The following is a 19284-nucleotide window of genomic DNA, read 5'->3' on the forward strand; positions in this document are numbered from 1 at the left end:
TCATTGTTTTCATCATTAATCAATCAATAAACATTTATTAAGGACCTACTATGTGTCAAATGCTTTTAAGCTCTGGAGATGCAAATATAAAAATGAAGATAGTCTTTGCCCTCAAGGAACTTACGATCTAATGGAGGGAAAAAACACATAAAAGGAAACTAAAGGCAGGAGGGAGGAATGGATAGTGAATATACCCAGGAGTCTAATGGGAAGGCAGAGGAGTCAAAAAGTAGTGAAGCCATGTGAGAAATGAGATTTTCTGAACTGCACTCCCTCCTTAAATGGAGGTTTTGAAGTCCATGGTTCCACCCTCCAACCAGAAAGATTAAGGGTAAAGATGAGGAGTACCAAGGCTGATGGGTTCATCATCATTATCTCCACCATCATCTTCATCTTCATCACCAGTTTATTGTTATTATCAGCACTATTATTAATTATTAATAATTATTAGTTGTTGATCATCAGTACTATTGTATGTTTCTGGAAATTTCATCCTTATTATTTTGCCCTGGTAATGACATTCCAAGAATTACATCTCAAAGGTGTCTGGAAACATTTCTCTCCAAGGCATCTCAAAACTAAAAATAACAATAATAGCAATCCCATGGGATGTGTTGCAAATATGGAAGAACAATTGAATAAGTAGTTAGGACACACAAAGTCCATGCCTTCAAGGAGTCAACTTAAAGTCCCCTACCATGACTGAAGAAATAGAACATCAAAACCAAATTCTCATAGACCTTCCAAGTCATTTCCTAATAAGCAGCTCTATCTCCAGTAGAACTGAAGCACCTTGAGGGCAGGAACTATTTAGGTTTTTGTCTTTGTATTCCCCAGAACCTAGCACATAGTAGGCTTTTAAGGAATGCCTTAAAATGTCAGAGGATAGTCATTCCACAGATGATGTTTCTGTATTTGCTGATATTTCTCTAATTCTGTCACCTAACCATCAGTTTCCTACATGAGGTGTCTTCTCTATATGAGGTGTCTTTCCCTAATAGGATGTTAGTTGTTCAGTGCAAGAATAACATACTTTGCCTGTATTTGTATTTCCAGTGCTTAACATAGTATACATACTGTACTTAATAAATGCTTTCCTCATCATTCCCCTTCCTGGGATAGTGTAGAAGAAGGGACACCGGATTTGGAGTCAGGAAGATCTGAGTTCAAATCCCGGCTCAGACACTTATTAGCTGTGGGACACGCTAAGCAAGTCAGTTAATCATTCTGTGCCTCAGTTCCCTCATCTATCAAATGAAGGGTTCGTTTTGATGGCCTCTAAAGTTCTTTCTAGCTCTTGATCTACAATTCTATAATGCAAGTCACTTCACCAACCTCTAATTAACAATGTGGTCTGAACCCTTGGTCATTGAGTCAAGGAAGCAGCCACTTCCCTGAGCCCATCCATCCTCTTCTCCTCCCCTGTCTATGGAGTTTCTCACTTCTGCTAAGATTGATCACTGCTCTCTGGACTTTCTTCCTCAGAATATTTCTGCTATACCTGATTAGGGAAACAAAAATAGTCAAGAAAGGACCCAAATGGGGAAGAGAAAATATGGGAGATGTGAGCCTAGCCCACTGTGGGCTGCAACTTCCATTTCACGAGAGAGCAAATCCGATGGAAATCCTGCCCTGTGAGCAGAGGGGAGAGGTGAGGTTTTTTGACTCTCAAATCAGGCAGATTCTCGTAAATGGGGTGGCTCAGAGTTCCGGTTCTTACCCTGGCTGAGAAAGCTAGAACTTTGCCATTCTCCCTGTTCCAGTTCCTTTAGAAGCCTGGTGTGAAAGGTTGAGCCTTTTCATGCCCCTGGGGTGTCAAACGGTGACTTTCCTGTTTTAAGAAAATAAAAGTAATCATCCCAGTGCTTGGCTCACACACCTTCTCACCTCAAACCCTCCTAGAGCCACAGAGAAATACCTCCAGCCTTTGATATGTAGACACCTTTACCTTCAGATCCTTTTTTAGCCATCTTATTGGTACACCATGTTTGTGAGGTCAATGTGCTTTTAGAAAAGATTAGCCCAAGGCTGTAATCACTTGCAACCATTTTACTGGGGACTTGAGGTGATTGTGGTTATTACCCTCCCCAGTACAGTAATCTTTGTTTAGTTGTGGGAAATCATCATGGGTTCTTCAGCTTTCAGTCCCCTCTACTCCCCCATTCAACCCCAAGTCTTGAATAGCCAAATCAGATTTCCTATGGTTTCTACCGGATTAATGTGTGAATGGAAAGGCTAGACAGGATCTGGGTGCCACATTATAGGATGAAATGGAGGTGGGGAGAATCATCCATTAATCCTTCTGCCTGCCCTCATACTTCCCTTCAATCCTAGACCTTATATAATCATTTCCACTGGATTTAATAATCCACTGGACTGGTAAGGGATTCTTTGGGATCTGGGTACCACATTTTAGGAAGAATATGGATAAGCTAGACAACAGTTTCAAACAAGATGGTGAAAGGTCTTGGTTTTGCCAGTGCTTGGTACAGTACCTGGTACAAAGTAAGTACTCAATTAATGCTGGTAGACCAACTGACTCAAACTCATTCCACCTTAGGATTGATTAAATGAATGAGAAGGTATTAAGGTTAGAGAAAAGAAGGTGAGGGACAAGAGAGGACATGATTGCTGCCTTCAGGTACTTGGAAGGCTGTCATCTACAAAAGGGAATGGACACATTATGTGTAGTCCCAAAGGACAGAACCAAGAATAATGTATTGAAGTTGCTGCTAAAAAGATTTTAAACCTTAAGCATGATACCATGAAAATTTACAACGAGAGCTGTCTCAAAATGGAATGATCTATGGTGGGAGGAGAGATGAGGAGGGGGAAGAAGCCCTCATTGAGGGTCTGCAGGCAAAAGCTAGTTGACCCCCTATTAGAGATATCATAGAATGGATTCTTGGTCAATCATGGGTTGGATTCATTGGCCCCTGAGGGCCCATCAAACTCTGAAATTTGGTGGTCTGTTCATAGATCCCTGGCTGATGATGGCTCACCCTATTACCTCCTCCTCCACTACCACCCAACCAAGTCATTGGGCTTTTGGTTCAGAGCAATGTTGTACATGAGAATTCTGTCAAGATCTCTGGGCATATTTTCCTACCCTTGGTGGGCCATCACCTCTAATAACCACTATCTTTTTTCTCTCCTTGGTCCTCTCTTCCCCTTCCCTCTCCCCCCATCCCACCCCCAACAGATTGCTGATGATCTGGGCAGTGAGAAATTCTGTGTGGAAGCTAACCAGACTGGAAATGGGAACTGGCTGAAGTATATCCGGGTGGCCTGCTCCCGAGATGACCAGAATCTAGCTGTGTGTCAAATTAATGAGCAGGTAGGCCCATGTGGGATGAGGAAACTCATGGGGGAAATCTGTGTCCTTTGTTATAACTCTTTGAAATCGAAGTATAGTAATTTGAGTGTATTCTGTATCAACTCTCTGATCCTTTGTGATAACTAGATTCCACAGAGCTGTAAATTATCTGTCAACCAATGATTTCACCAAGTGATTCCAACATCTCCTCATATGGATTCTAGTCCTGACTTTGCATCTCACTAGCACCATATCGGCTGAACCTTCACTAGGGTGAGGTGACTAGGACTTTTCCCCAGAATCCCAAAACAAGGATAAGACAACAATGTAAACTTGTGCGTTCTGCTTACTAACCTATGAAGAGATTGTTGCTAAGCCTTGAAGCAGATAGAATTAAATGGTTCCAAAATGAAATATGTTTATTCCAGGGAAGACAAATTGGTCAGGGTGGTTGAGAACCTAAACCTCAAGTTGTTTTCCTACAATGACACTGTCAAATGAGAAATCTGAAGTAGATTTTATTAGATGGGCCATTAGATGGACCCTCCCAGATGACATTCTGTATTCTAAGGCCCCTCTCAGCTCTGACATTTTCTATTTTAAGGGCCCTTCCAGGTCTGATATTCCATGTTCTAAGGTCCCAAAGTGGGATGGGTTACCATGGGAGAGGGTGGAATCCCCCTCCTGGAAGTCTCTGAGCAGACTGGACAACCATAAAATGCCAGATGTGTTGCAGTAGATTCTTTTTAGGGTCATGGGTTGAGTTAAATGACTCCCAACATGAACTCAAATGCTCTGAGTCTGTAACTCCTTTCCCTAACATTCAATACTTAATATCCTGTTCTCTAAAGGACTTTTCAGTTCTTCGTCTTGTGCCTGCTGGTTATTGCATGGGTAGTATTCACTTACGTTCAGAGGTCTGGTGGTAAATGTTTAACACTCAACTCTCCAGGGAGGAAAAATTTACTCAAACTTTAACTTTTTATGCATTTAACTTTAATATGCATTATTGCCATTTCCTCTATCACTTTCTTAAGTTTAGGCAATCAACAACATGATAAATCAGGCCCTGATCAAAAGCATTTGCCACTGCCAAGTTGTAAATGCTCACCTTGCACATTGAACAATCAGGTCTCAGGAGCCAATACAAGTTGGCTCCTGCCCATCCCTGTTTGTAATCTATATGTGAGTCTCATCTCTACAAAAGCAAGGACAATATTTCCTTGGAAACATCTGGAGTCCTGTTCTCTGTTTTGGGCACCATGTTTCAGGAAGGACGTTGAAAGACTAGAGAGGACCTAGAAAATATCAGTTAGAATAGGGTAGGGTCCTGAGATCATGCTGTAAATAGAGGGGACAGAAGAAGGAACAAGACGCGATTAGCCTGGACAAGAGAAGGCTAAGTTGAGATGATACCTGATAGTTGTCTTCAAGGGTTTGAAAGGTGTCTATTTGGAAGAGCATTGACCTTTTTCTGCTGGGTTTGGCCCAAAGGAAAGAATTAGGAAACATGAGGGAAAGGTGCAGAGCGGCAGACTTCAGGGAAAGCCTTAGGGAAAACTCCAAATGAATTAGAAACATCCTCACATGGTATGGGCTGCCCTAGGTGGTGCAAGAAGGGGCTGCAAGACCAGTATTATAGAATGTTGTAGCACAATGCCTGGCACACAGTAGATACTTAATAAGTACTTGTTGAAGGAATGAATGAAAGAACCTAAGGATAGGAAATGTCTTTGGGAAAATAGTTTCTAAATGGCTGCGTTTCACCAAGTTCTCAAGAAGGGCTTGTCTATTCTCCAGCAAAGTCACTGCTTTAGAAGGGTTTGAAATGCTTTAGGAGTTTTTACATTTCTTCTCTTTAGCAGGGAGCAGAGAGAACCAACCCATAGGTAGTCCAGAACCTTCAGAAGTTCAATAGACTCTCTGAACAGGCTACTAAAGGGGATTGGAGTTATTTTGTCCGCATGATCTGAACCCTTGTGGTAATGAAATGATAGAATCCTTACAACACCATAAATTCAACTCATGAGAGTCCAAAGTCTCATTCAAAACTTCAACAGTGTCCCAGGACAGAATGGAGCCATTCAAAGCCTGACAAACTCTCCTACGGACCCTCAAAATCCTCATTTCTCTCTCTTTTTCTGTCTCTGTCTTTCTGTGTGTTTCTGTCTCTCTGTATCTCTCTCTGTCTCTGTCTCTGTCTATCTGTGAGTCCCTCTCTCCCTCATTGTTTGCTTATTTTTGTTAAAAACAAAAACTGGGCTGTAAATTATCTGTCAATCAATGATTTCACCAAGTGATTCCAACATCTCCTCCTCTGGATTCTAGCCCTGACTTTGCATCTCAACTAGCCCCATGTTGCCTGAACCTTCTCTAGACTGAGGTGACTAGGACTTTTCCCCAGGGCCCCAAAATAAGGATAAGACAACAATGTAACTTGTGCATTCAACTGATCCCCTACTTAGCAAGAATATAATTCATTAAAAATAGGAAGCCACCATTGTTAATAAGACCTATCTTGAGCACCTCTGTTAATTCCCCTTTCCAATCAAAGGTCTTCGTCTTAGTCATTTATAGTATTGTTCATATCTGCTTCTTTCCTGAGATGCTGAATTTGTTGGGTCTGGTTTTGCACTGAACCATATCTGAGCCTCAGTTTCCTCATTTTTTTTAAATCAGTATGAAAACTCTTGGGCTACCAGGATCAAAGGCTTCTTCAGAGGAGTTCAATGAAATTTAATGGATTAGGAAAAATGTCTTTCCTGATTCCCTCTAACCCTCTAGAGTCAAACAGAAGAAATGTAATTCTTCCACGTACAAATCAAAGTGTAAAAAACAGCCATCACCTCCTATTCAAATCATCTCTGCCCTCCCCAATAAAAAATTCTTCTCCAGAACTTTTCAGCAAAGCTTGGTATGTATAGTTTCAAGTCATTTCAACATTCTAGTCTCCCTCTATGGCATACACTTCAGGTTGTTAATATTCAGAGGTGTGCTGGTAAATATTTAACAACCAGCTCTCTGAAAATGTGCGACACACTTTTAAGTTTAATGCATATTATCAACATTTTCCCATTACTTTCTTAAATCTAGATGATCAACAAAGCAATAAATCAAGCCCTGACTTATAACATTTGACAATTTCCAAGGCATAAAGGCTCACTCTGAAGATTTAACAATAAGCTTTCAGAGCCTCTAAGAGATGGCTCCAGTCTACCCCAGTCAATAGCCTTCCTGAAGTATGAGAATGAGAAATGAGCACAAAATTCCAGATAGTCAATAATCAAGAAACATTTATTAACCTACTATGTACCAGGAACTGGAAATACTGGAAATACAAATACAAAAAACCAAAAGGAACCCTGTCTTCCAGAAGCTTCCAGCTTAATGGAGGATGACAATAGGGGAAGTTCCCTTTCGGAAGCATGATGGAGAAGTTAGAGAGAAGCAAAGGAGTACAGCCAGGTAAGAAATGAGGAGATGGCTTAGGAGTTCATGGTCCTACCCTCCAATCAGGAGAGGGGATAGTGATGAGGTGAAGAAGCAAGGCTAATGAGATCTTACGAGATGATAATAAGCTTCCTAGGGTGGAGAAGTCAGATATAATCTAATAAGAGGCAAAATCCAGCAAAAATTCTACCTTTCTGAATGGTCTGCTTCTGTTAATGGCTCTTATAATCACATTAACATTTTTCCCCCCTCCACCCTCTCCTCTTAACCATGTTTCCCAGTTGACTCATATCTAGTTTATAGTCCACTCACACCCTCAGATCTATTTTTTTATGAACTTTAATCTACCCACAACTACCCTCGTCCTGTATTTATGCCATTGGTTAAGAAAAAAAACATACATAGAACTCTATCTTCATCTCTACTAATTTTTTTAATTTAGATTGAGCACAGCATTCTAAACCTGTCGGGGTCTTTTTGGATTTTGTCATTCATCACATTAGGTATCTTTCTAGCTTTGTTCCTTTGCAAAGTTGATAAGTAAGCCACAGATGACTTCATCCTGATTCATTCATAAAGCTGGAGACCAGAGCAGGACACAGGACAGAAATCTGTGGCACTCCAAATAAACAAAGACCAATTAATCTCCATTCTGGAGACTTGGTCATTAAGCCAGTAGCAGATCTATCTAAATGTAGTCATTCCATCTATCTATCTCCACTTTGTGAGCTATTTATAACTTCTTGTCACTAGTTTAAAAAAATGAATGTATGACAGCAGGAATACAGAATTTCAAAGTTGGAAGGAGCTTCAGTGATAGTCAGCTAAACCAGTCCCCCCCTAAACAAGGGAGCATAGAGTCATGACCTTGGAGTCACAGGTTTTGAGTCTAAATTCTGGTTATGCCACTTTTTTCACTCTGTGATGTTGGATGTCTGGGATTCATACCTCACCTGTAAAATGGGAGAATTGGATTAGATGGCAACTGAAGTCCATCCCAGCTCTAAATATAGGAATTTATGAGACTAGGAGTGGGAAAGTTAAGTTGTTCAAGGAGTAAAGAAATGACTTAAACCCAGGTCCTCCGTATTGCCTTATTGTTCACTGGTTTCAGTCATGTCTGACTCTCCATGACCTGATATTCTCCTGGCAGAGATCCAGAGTGTTTTGCCATTTCCTTCTCCAGCACATTTTAAGAAGAAACTGAGGCAAATGGGGTTAAGTGACGTGCCCAAGGTCACACAGCTACAAGTATCTGAGTTCAGATTTGAATGAAGGAAGATGAATCTTTCTGACTCCGAGTCCAGTGTACTATGTACTATGGTACCCACTAGCTGCTCACACCATGTTGACCCGTACCCCAAAAAGAATCCTCTCTGCAAATTCCCCAAAGTGGATTATCCAGCCTTTGTGTGAAGATCACCACCACCCCCAACCCTCCCAAACCTATTCCACTTTTGAAAAGCTTGAATCTTTAGGGACATTTTCCTAACATCCAGTCTTGTTACAACTTCTGCCTAATGCAACAAATAGCATAGTGGTTGTGGTTGTTGTTAATAGCAAGTATGTAGCACTTTAAGGTTTGCCTTTACACATTATCTAATTTTATGATCAAGCAGTCAAGCAGATAATTCTAGGAACACAGGAGTTATTTATTCCAGCTCTTTCCATTCTCCATTTTACAGATCAGGAAACTGAGGCTGATGGTAGGGAAATGGCATTAATAAGGTTCCAGGAAACATTTGAAATTTGGACTCGAGTCCCTCAAGTCTAGATACAACCATCCCCCTTCCCCTGCACCACCTCTGCTGATAGGTGGCTCAATGTCTAGAGAAATGGGCCTGGAGTTAGGAAACACTGGAGTTCAAATCTGACCTCAGACAGTTACTAGCCATGTGACCCTGGGCAAATCACTTCGCTGCTCTCTGCCTCAGTGTCCTCATCTTCAAAATGGGAATAATCATAGCTTCTACTACCCCCCTCCAGGATTGTTGTGAGGAGCAAATAGAAAGATTTATAAAGCTCTTTACCTGGCACGTAGTAGACACACTACTGCTGTTATTGTCACACCATGCCTCCCGTGATCTCACTATTCCCTTCCACATTACAGATCGCAGCCATCCATACCTTTCTTTTCAATACCGCTCTTCATCTCTATCCTATCCCTTTCCATGTCCTGCATGCTTCGTAGATTTAGAACTGGAAAAGGACCCTAGAGATCATCTAGATTCTATACCAGAGAGAGATAATATATATTATATATATATATATAATATTACAGATATATTACAGAGAGATAAACAGGAGACTCGGGCAGGTGAAGAAGAGGTTGCATAGCTAACAAGGAGCAAAGCTGGGACCACAGCCAAGATCTGAAGGTGCCCAAGTGGCACCAACCACAGAGTTGTGAGCTTAATCCCTGGTCCTTCTCGCCAGTCCCATTAATTTTGTAAGAACAGGCCATTTACTGAAACCAAGAGCTCAAAGACAGGCTTGAGAAGCCGGATGGAGAATAACAGTTGTGATCCCAAATCTTCCCTGAGAAGTGGTTAGCTGAGAGGAGCCTGAGTGTTAGGGAGCCCTGGGCATCTCCCCAGCCAAGCACCTTGGGACACTTTGGAAGAACCTATATATCTTCACTTCAAGCTGGTGACAGGGTAAAGATCTGAGGGCCAGCTGCCTTTCCCTATGGCTATCATTCAGATGTTTACAATCCTTTGCTCCTTGCAGGATATAGTGGTCTCCAGACAAGTTGCTAATGGCCAGACATCACCCTGGTGTGTCCCCAGATTATTAGCTGAAGTTATTGGTTTCTTGAACCATATCTTTGGGGACTCCCAGAAGATTTGGCCTCCCTCTCTTGTTGGCATTAACATGAACTGTAGTTTACTCTCTGCTACTCACCTTACTTCCCTGAACTGAGATTAAATTCTCTTTTTTTATCTCTGTATCCCTAGTGCCTAGAACAGGCCCTGGTACATAATAAGCACTTAATAGATGCTTGTTGATTGATTACCTTGGGGAGGGAACTGCTGAAATAACCACTCCTCCTCCTCTGTTTTCATCCACCCCTCCTGCCCCCCCCCACACACCCATCCCAGCCACTGCCTCCTCCCACCTCTATCATACACTAATCCCATTCAGAGCAGTAGCCTACTATAGTGGCTAGGGTTCTGGGTCTGAAGTCACAGGATACATGTTCAAATCTCACATTTGCAACCTTCTACCTGTGAGACCTTGTGAAGTCACTTAACCTCAAAGGACTTTAACCTCTATAAAATAAGGGGCCTCTAATGTCTCTTAAAGCTCTAATGATTTAGAAAATGATCCATATCCTTGGCTGGGCAGACCCTTCATTTCTGAATATAGCTTTCCTACCTCTTGGGTCACCCCTTGTACCAAAAGAAAAAAGAAAAACTAACCAACCTATTAACCAAGTCCTACTGTGTGTGTACACGTACACATACTATAGATATACTACACATGTTATGCTATATTAATACACAAATATATACCACTATATATACTGTATACACCTACTATGTACACCATATTATATATACACATATACTAATATAGACACACTATATATGTTCTATACATACATACCATATCTATATCTATACATACTACGTTATCAATAAATAAACGTTGCTTAAACACCTACTATGTGCCAGGCAGTGTGCTGAGCACTGGGGATACAAAAAGAGGCAAAGGATAGTCCCTGCCCTCAAGGAGCTCATGATCTAATGGGGGGGCAACATGCTAACAAATATATACAGAGCAAGCTATATACAGGATTAAAAGGAAATAATTAGCAGAGGAAAAGCACTGGAATTAAGAGGAGTTGGGGAACATATATACATTTATATGTATGTTTGTATATATAAAAGATATACAGCATATATGTATGTGATATTAAAGTTTATCATTACCTTTTATATTTACTTATATTATAATAACATATTTATTTTATTTTAATAATAATTTTATATCCTTATAAATTTCTACCCCCATTGCATACAGTACAACATTACACAATTTGTCTTGGTTATTACCCACCCCTCCAGAAAAAGACTCAACCCATCCTAACATCTATCCATATCTTTTTCTTACCCTAAAACATGTTCATCCCATTCTGAATAGCTTCATTTTAATAGCCTCATTGCTTCCTCTTACAAATACCCCTTCTCTTCTGGAGTCAGAGGCCCTGTGTTCAAATTCTGCCTCCCGTGCTTACTAGCTATGTGACACTGGGCAAGTCGCTTAATTTCCCTGAGTCTCCGTTTCCTTACCTGTAAAATGAAGGGGGTGATCCCTGAAGTGTTCCCTAGGTCCAACCCATTTGGTAGCTAGGTAACAAAGTAGAGAAAGCGTCACACCAGGAATCAGGAAGACCTGATTTTCAATCCAGCCTCCAATACTTTCTAGCTGTGCAAACCCTGGACAAGTCACTTAACCTCTGCCTGCCTCAGTCTCCTCATTTGTAAAGTGAGGATAGTAATAACACCGGCCACCAAGATTAATTCCACCACCACCACAGCCCCAAAAAAGAGAAAACTGGAGTCACTGGGACACCAAATGACTTTTATTATAAAACATACATTTGTCACAGGTTTCATTATAAAATATAGATTTTTAATAGTCTTTCAACTTCTCCCTTCTTGGGTATTATGGAGATGGGGAGCCAATGCCTTTGGATTAGAAAACCACGTCTTCTTTCCTGTCCTGCCCCCTGCCCCAGTGTTCGGAAAATAAGCATACTCTTTGTCCTGGGTGACTCCCTCCTGCCCCTCTCAAAAACAAAAAAAAACAAAAAAAAAAAACAAAAAAAAAAAACCACCATCCCATCCTAAGATCTGCATCATTTTTTTTTTGCCCTTTATATCCTGAACAACTTATACCCTACTCTTCCACCTCTTTCCCAATCAATAGATTTCCTTTAAAAAATAAAATCTAAAAAGACTGAGATCCATCACTGAGAAGGGTCTTTTGTAGTTTCTCTCCATCTACCTTTCTCTTCCTTTCCAAAGTAAGAGAGACTTGCAGACAGCCCAACTGGTCTAAATGAAAAGATCCGATATCCAAGAGGCCAAAGACAGCCATCAAACACAAAATTAATACCAATGTGATGCAGCCGCTTAATGTTAGAACAACAGGCCTGGCCTCTCCAGGGCCAGCCCAGGATGAAACCTTCTTTCCTGTACCCCACGTCCCACCCTAAGCCCCCCTCGCCTCCCCTTGGCTGAACTGTCTGACAGTGTGCAATTGTGTGCCTCTCATTATTACCAATTCTCACTAGGGTTTTAGAAGCAGTCTTTAATTTACCCATTTTTTTTTTCATTTTAGCATTGAAAGGGGAAAAAGAAAAAAAAATCCATCAGGTATTCTATATATACGTTCACTTTGGGCGGTGACGAAAAGACCCTTCATCTGCCCCACATCTCCTGCTTCTGCTTTCCCTCTCCCCACAATCCTTTCCTTTTTGGAAAATTCAAGACATTAGCCTCACCCCTGGGTGGCTCTTTTGCCTGCAATTAGGAGCAAACGAGTTGGTTTGAAAGGTTTCGAGAGACACAGACAGGGTCTGTTCCTGAATTTATTTTAATGTTAAGAAAAAAACCAAAACTTGGAAATAAGTTGGCCACAGAAGGAGGAAGGGGGTGGAGAGTATATCCTATTCAGCACTGCTCTGGTTTTTTTTCTTATTCTTCATTTTAGCCTTCTTTTACTTCTGTTTTTGAAATATAGCCCTAATAGCTTTTGAAGGTTGGCGGCAAGATGTTAATGGTCATCGGTGCCTTTTAGATCAGAGTGGAGGCCACATTTAGAGCCTTGGCCCATCCAGGCTCCCAAGGAACCATGGTAAAAGTGAAGAAAGAAATCCAAATTCGGGGGGCATGCAGCCGTCATGGGTCTAGCTGTAGCAGGCAGGCCTTAAATGTCACCAAGCCCCTTTGAGAGGAAATAAGGCTAGCAAAAGTAGAGTCTGTCCTTGGTTAAAAGTCATCATTTTCTATGCAGAAGAAGTCGTGAAAATACGCCCAGATAGTTCTCTCTCTCTCTCTCTCTCTCTCTCTCTCTCTCTCTCTCTCTCTCTCTCTCTCTCTCTCTCTCTCAACAGAAATAAACGAATACATTCCATTGACCAGAAGCAGTTCTAAACAGAGATGTGGTCTTTGTGAAGAGACTTTTGGGTTCTGGCCTCTCCCTCACCAACCTTAGCCTGAGCCCATGCTTGACCATAGGTCTGGCACACGGGCGATGTATTATTAATCCCTTTGGCCTCAGTGCTTTACAAATTCTTCCTAGGGATTGGCTGCTCTCAGGATGGACATAAAGGGCCCCGTCTCCCCAAAGTCGAGGCAGACAAAGGTTAATCTCTTCCTTTAGGCCCGTTAAGCAAAGACATTTTAATAAAAGATTAGCCTTACAATCACCAACCAGCATTGTGTTGATGAGAGCCAGGGCTGCTTTTTAATCAAAACCTGGTGCCTCCCAGACCAAAATAATTTGCTTTTGATGGAGGGTTCTTTTCTTCTGGTTTCGTTTCCGATGTCCTGTGGTGGAGTCTCCGTCTGTGTGTATCTGAGTGTCCAGCCCGTGGATGGGTCCTGGGCTCCATCCACCCATCATACAGACCATTCCATCTAGAGTCTGCTCCCCAGGAAAAGTTCTCTCATTTGAATGTCATTTTTAATTCCCTGCAATTTAAAATTAACCATTCAGCATAAACGTGCCATTTTCCAATGGGCGCTTAAAACAATGGATTATTATTTTTCCTTGGAAAGTGACACTGAAATAAACCCCCTGCTCACAATTTCAGCTGCTTTGCAAAATGCCTTTAAAGACGTAATCAACTCCTTTCTCAGAAGGCTCAGGAACCAAACCAAACAAGCCAGTTTGTTGTTTAAAAAAAAAAACAAAAACAATGTTTTCTTCATTTCCTTTCCAAAAATGAAGACCGCTTCTCCCCAAGGCATGAATGAAAGCCACTAACTATGGGGATCTGACAGCTTTGAGAATTCACTTTCTATGTCATCTAGGTATACATCTAATACGTATAGATATCACATGGATGTATATATTTCATACTGATATACATATGGACCTATCACACTGTGTTGTTTGGAGGATCAGATGAGATCATGTATGAAAATTACTTGGTAATTCTTAACGTGTAATATGCAAATGTTAAATGTGTACATGTTTTCTATCTACAATTTTTATATATATATATATATATACATATATATATATATATAATATGTAATTGGGGATATTTCTTCACCAGAAATTCCCCGAATGGATAAAGTCACAGATCCAGTAAAAAAAAAATTTATTTGTCTCTAACTCTCTCTATATAAATGTGATGTGTAAATAAGATATGTTTTTTGTATGTATATATATATGCACATATGACTGGCATATACTAAGGGCTTAGTAAATGTTTGAATTAAATTTAATGCTATGTAATATATAAGTATTTATACACATAAACATATATACGGAGAAAGTTTCGTTACCAGGTGTTGCCTATACTTATGAAAGCATAGATCTAACCCTAAAATGTTATATCTGCCTCTCGATGTAACTCTTGCCTCTCTGTATATAAATAAGTGTTAGGTAGATTAATAGGTAGATAGATGGATAGACAGATAAGCAATGTGCATATTTATCTATCTGGAACATAGAAACTTAATAAATGTTTGGTGAATTGAATATATTATATGTTATATAGTCTACATTATACATAGTAGAAGATATCAATTATATGTTTATTTAGTGATGATTTGTTCCAAAGAATGATTTAATAACAATTAGAGTAATCTTTCAGCAGACTAAAATTTTGGACATAAAAACATTATGAGATTCAAAGAACATAACTAGAAAATAGATTATTTTTATATTTAAACACATTCCAAACTTAATAGACTGTGATAAATTATAATAATGAAGACCAGAGGCAGAAATAAAAATCAGAGCATTTGGTAGAGGTGTAGAGACAGGAGGGAAAAAGGCAGGGAAGAAGCAGAACATCCCCCTTCCACTCTACGCTGGAGAATTGTGTTTTGGTTCTCATTTTTAGCCTGGTAGATTTTACTAGACCTACCTGAAAAACTTCAAAAACCTTTTCAAAATCCTTTTTTCAAAAACCCAAACCAGTGTACTCACCACCACCACCACCTCCCACCTCCCACCCAGGGACCAGGAGCAGCTAACTAAGACAAGGGGGCCAGTAGAGATTTTGATCTTAACTCCAGTGAAGTGTCTCAGTTTCCGAACCGTCTCCCTTTCGCCCACTGAGTTGTACGCTGTGGTACTGTTATTCTCTGAGTTCGCTGATGCTTGTATTACTTTCCTAAAGCAAAATTGAGCTTACGGGACTTTGGCTGGAAGAAGGGTAAACACTTCCCAAAGAAAGGCACACACTGCTGTTCCTACTTCAGGGCACTGGGGTCATGGATGGAGGTATTTGACCCTGACCTCCTGAATTTGTTGTTCCTCTTATCTCCTTTCTGTTCAGGCAGCTTAAAAACTGGGAAGTGCCTCATGGCTCTGGTACTGTCAGCCTTGTTAGTGTTCAGTCATAGGAGAGAGAGCAACATCCAGACAGAGACAAAGACAGACAGACAGAGAGAAGAGGATCGAGAGACAGAGACAGAAAGATGGCGATGAAAGAAACCTACAAGAGTTGAGACTGCATTGAAACAAATGACCAAATAGGTCCACAGTCAACTAGTTTCTGATCAGAAATGGAGCTGGAACCATTCAGCCTCCATGATCCCAATGTGTGTGTGTCTGTCCTCTTCTGAGAACAGACCTCCAGCACCACATTGTGAAGACTGAAACCTTGACAAATTTAGGCACGGCTGAATCCAGAAATGCAGGGAGATAAAGACAGACAGAGAGAGAAAGAGAGAGAGAGAGAGAGAGAGAGAGAGAGAGAGAGAGAGAGAGAGAGAGAGAGAGAGAGAGAGAGAGAGAGAGAGAGAGAGACTGTTTAGACAATTTGAAGAAATCAACATCCTGATAGAGAAGGCCACTTTTTGTTATCATCAGTTTCTGAGCAGCCTGGGAAACTTAGAAGCAAAAGAAAGGCCCAGAGCTCTTTAGCATGCTGATGAATTTCGGAGAGAATTGTTCATTCAAAAAAAAAAGTACAGTGTATTGCTTACTTGTTAACTTGATTTCTAGTTCCCAGCTTTAGCATGGTTTCAACTTTGAGAAATTGGAAAGGCATTTTCTTCTGGTGTGAATCTAAGACTTCTAAGGTTTAGCGGCCATGGAAATTGTGGGATCTGCAATACCATTTCTGAAACATCTTCCCAGGAAATTTATTTCATGTTTAAAAAAAAAATACTTAACTAGTGAAAATGAAAAAGAATATATTTTCCTGAAATAATGGCTTTCAACTTTTTTTTTACCAGTTGAAAAAATGAACTTGTTGGAAAACGGTGTTTTAAGAAAAGAGCTCGGTCACAGTGAACGTGAGCTGGTTAAAAATCTAAGTTTTCTGAGGCAGCAACTCAGCCTCAAAAGGAGAACGACGTCCTCGGTTTAGTTCTGAAGTTGGTTTACCTACAATTAAACCTTTCCTTTTATTGAGGAGAAGAAAACTTAGCAGGGGCTAGCCAGAGACAGAAGGATTTGTGTGTGTGTGTGTGTGTGTGTGTGTGTGTGTGTGTGTGTGTGTGTGGTGTGTGTGTGTGTGTGTGTGGTGTGTGTGTGAGAGAGAGACAGAGACAGAGACAGAGAGAGACAGAGAGAGAAAGAGAGATGGACAGACAGATAAATCCCCTGTGTTCAATAAACCCACTAGAGTCCCACAGGGGAAAAGGACACCGGATTAAGTCACTCAGCAATTTTTTCAATGCTTAGTACTTTAGAATTAGCATTTATTAAATAGCCAGGAAGCTCTGTTGTTGACTGTTGGTTATTTTTTCCAGCAAATCTTTGATCAAGAAAAATCACAATTAGACCATCCCTACCCCAAATATAGGGTGTCCCAAGGTCTTCACGAGCTCAGTCTTGAACCCTTACAACAATATTTGAAACAATATTTGATATATCTACTTATGACTATCTAAAGACATCTATAATTATACATGCGTGCACGTCCAAAGATCTATGCCTATCTATATGTTTCTGTGCATCTGTATACATCTACAATTGTGTATATTTATAGCTTCCTATAACTATGTACATTCAAATCTGTCTACCTATAGATATTTCTATGCGTATATAACTATATCTATATAGCTGTATTTAAGTAGATTTATTTCTACATTTATGCCCATCTTTATGGATCTCTATGGCTAGTTATATATTTCTATATCTGTGGCTGTATCTATATATTTTATATCTGTATTTGCATCTCTCTCATCTGTCTCACCTAGATCTAGATCTCTAGGGTTATGAAAAGGGGGAAGAATATCTGCTTTGATCTCCCAGGATTGTTGTGGGGATCAAATGAGAATATGTATAGATAGCTTTGCAAACCTTAAATGCTGCATTAATTATTATATCTAGTGATATATCTACATTTAAGGCTTTATATTACCATATCCATATATTTTTAAGTTTATAAATGTAGATATATGTATTTCTGTACACAGATGCCCCTAAACAACACAAACATTATAACAGAAACAATTGTTTTGAAACAGGACACAGGAAAGGAGGAAAAAATGTGTATTATTTTTAAGCTGCAGCATATAAAGCTGAATGCCTTCCTCCAGGGTTATTGTGTGTGTGTGTGTGTGTGTGTGTGTGTGTGTGTGTGTGTGTGTGGAGAGAGAGAGAGAGAGAGAGAGAGAGAGAGAGAGAGAGAGAGAGAGAAAGTAGTCGAACAGATTCTTTCTTGAAAAACAAAAGTTTGATCTCTGGTTAAAGAGCAAAATTATCTTGTATCTGTCCATCAATAATGAGGAGGACTTCTCATTGCCTGGATCCTTGTCCAATCAGGGATGTCACCAACCTAGAAATGGAAAATGAGAAGAAGGGTTATAAAAACGCGTTGAGGAATTTTTATGAGGTTTCTCTAATAATTTATTTCTGGCACCAGCTAGAAGCAGTCGAGGTGCATTACAGTGAATGGTGGGGTTGTAATGCCTCCTGTAATGTCAGGGAAGGGCCAGGCGCCCCACTGCCTGGGCAAAGCGGGTTTCCACTGAAATCTACTCACCCATCCCCCTCCCTGTCCCCATTCTTTTCCTCCACCTTTGAGTCTGAAGGTTCTGCCTGTATGTCTCTTTCTGTCTCTCTGTCTTTCTATCTCTCTGCCCCAGGAGGCAACAATTGGTCTCATTTCATATGGGGCACTAATTTCACCAAGAGGATATTTTTTTTAATGGCATATTCAAAATGAAACAAAAGATCAACCCAGTTTTTGTGTCAGAGGGAGCTGAGCATTAGAATTGTTTTAGTCTGGGTGCCACTAGGGGAACTGTCAAATTAAGAACCAGCTGAGTTTGGAAAAGTTTTAACTCTCTCTCTCTCTCTCTCTCTCTCTCTCTCTCTCTCTCTCTCTCTCTCTCTCTCTCTCTCTCTCTCTCTTTCTCTTTCTCTCTCTCTCCCCGGGATTCCTCTTTCCATTCCCCCCCCAGCCACTTAGCCTCTGTAATGCCAGTTTGAAAACGTTAAAGTCAAGTAAACTTCTCCTACTCCCCTCCCCCAGTCTCACTATATGTATGTATGTATACTTACATGATTAGCATTATTGCTAATCCTATGTGTCGAGCCTCAAAATCCACCTACCCCTTTAGTTGCTGTGCCCCTTTGTCATTACCCTACTATGGGCATCTAAGTCTCCAGGAAAGTCTCCTCCTAGACTCTGTACTGGGACTAAACCCAGCTTGGGTTCCTAGGCAAGGGAGGAAAGAAAGTTCCAGTTTGCAAAAGAAACAAAATAAATTACTTAAGAGCTCATTTCAGACTTGGAAACTTGAAGCTTCCCTTTCCTCTGCTTTCCATGAAGGGAGCAGGATAGCTGAGAAAGGGAGAGAAGGAGAGAGAGAGAGAGAGAGAGAGAGAGAGAGAGAGAGAGAGAGAGAGAGAGAGAGAGAGAGAGAGAGAGAGAGAGGAGGGTCTCCCGAGAGAGGACAGATTAGGGGGAGTGTCTGAGCTCTGCATCTTAGATCAGTGAGGAAGGATCGACTGTAACCACCCCTCCTCTAGACACATGAAGAGAGAGAGAGAAAGCAAGGATGCCGGCTCCAGGACAGGGACTGAGCTAGGGAGGACCAGCTCTGGCTGGCGCTGGGGCTCCCCGCCTCTGCAGATCCCCCTCCCCCCTCCCTCCCTCTTCCCCTCCCTTCTTCCCTCTCCCTCCCAAGGGCCAGAGGATGGTGTTTGCCATCGTCTCTGCTCAGCCCGGACTCCCTCTCTGGCACACTCTAAACTTAACTCAGATTGCTGAGCAGAGCCAACAATCACAGCCAAACAAGGTTAGACTGCTTTTGTCCTCCCACCCCTGCTTGTTTGCTGCCTGGTATCTCTGCCTTTCCTCTACCTTT

General features: G+C 40.9%; 1 protein-coding gene across 7 annotated transcripts in view; it reads left to right on the forward strand.

Annotated features, from left to right (window-relative positions):
- Positions 1-19284, forward strand: part of PRDM16 (PR/SET domain 16) — a 635076-nt gene that overhangs the window by 538911 nt on the left and 76881 nt on the right. For 6 of the 7 annotated variants that reach the window (XM_072608625.1, XM_072608629.1, XM_072608626.1 and 3 more), the window contains one exon: positions 3203-3337. In XM_072608625.1, coding sequence (XP_072464726.1) covers positions 3203-3337 — 135 coding nt within the window. Of the gene's footprint in view, positions 1-3202; positions 3338-17627; positions 19216-19284 lie in introns of those variants that run through there. The other variant, XM_072608632.1, reaches the window with a different exon arrangement.

This window comes from Notamacropus eugenii, chromosome 5 (genome assembly GCF_028372415.1).
Source record: "Notamacropus eugenii isolate mMacEug1 chromosome 5, mMacEug1.pri_v2, whole genome shotgun sequence".
Classification (NCBI taxonomy): Eukaryota; Metazoa; Chordata; class Mammalia; order Diprotodontia; family Macropodidae; genus Notamacropus; species Notamacropus eugenii.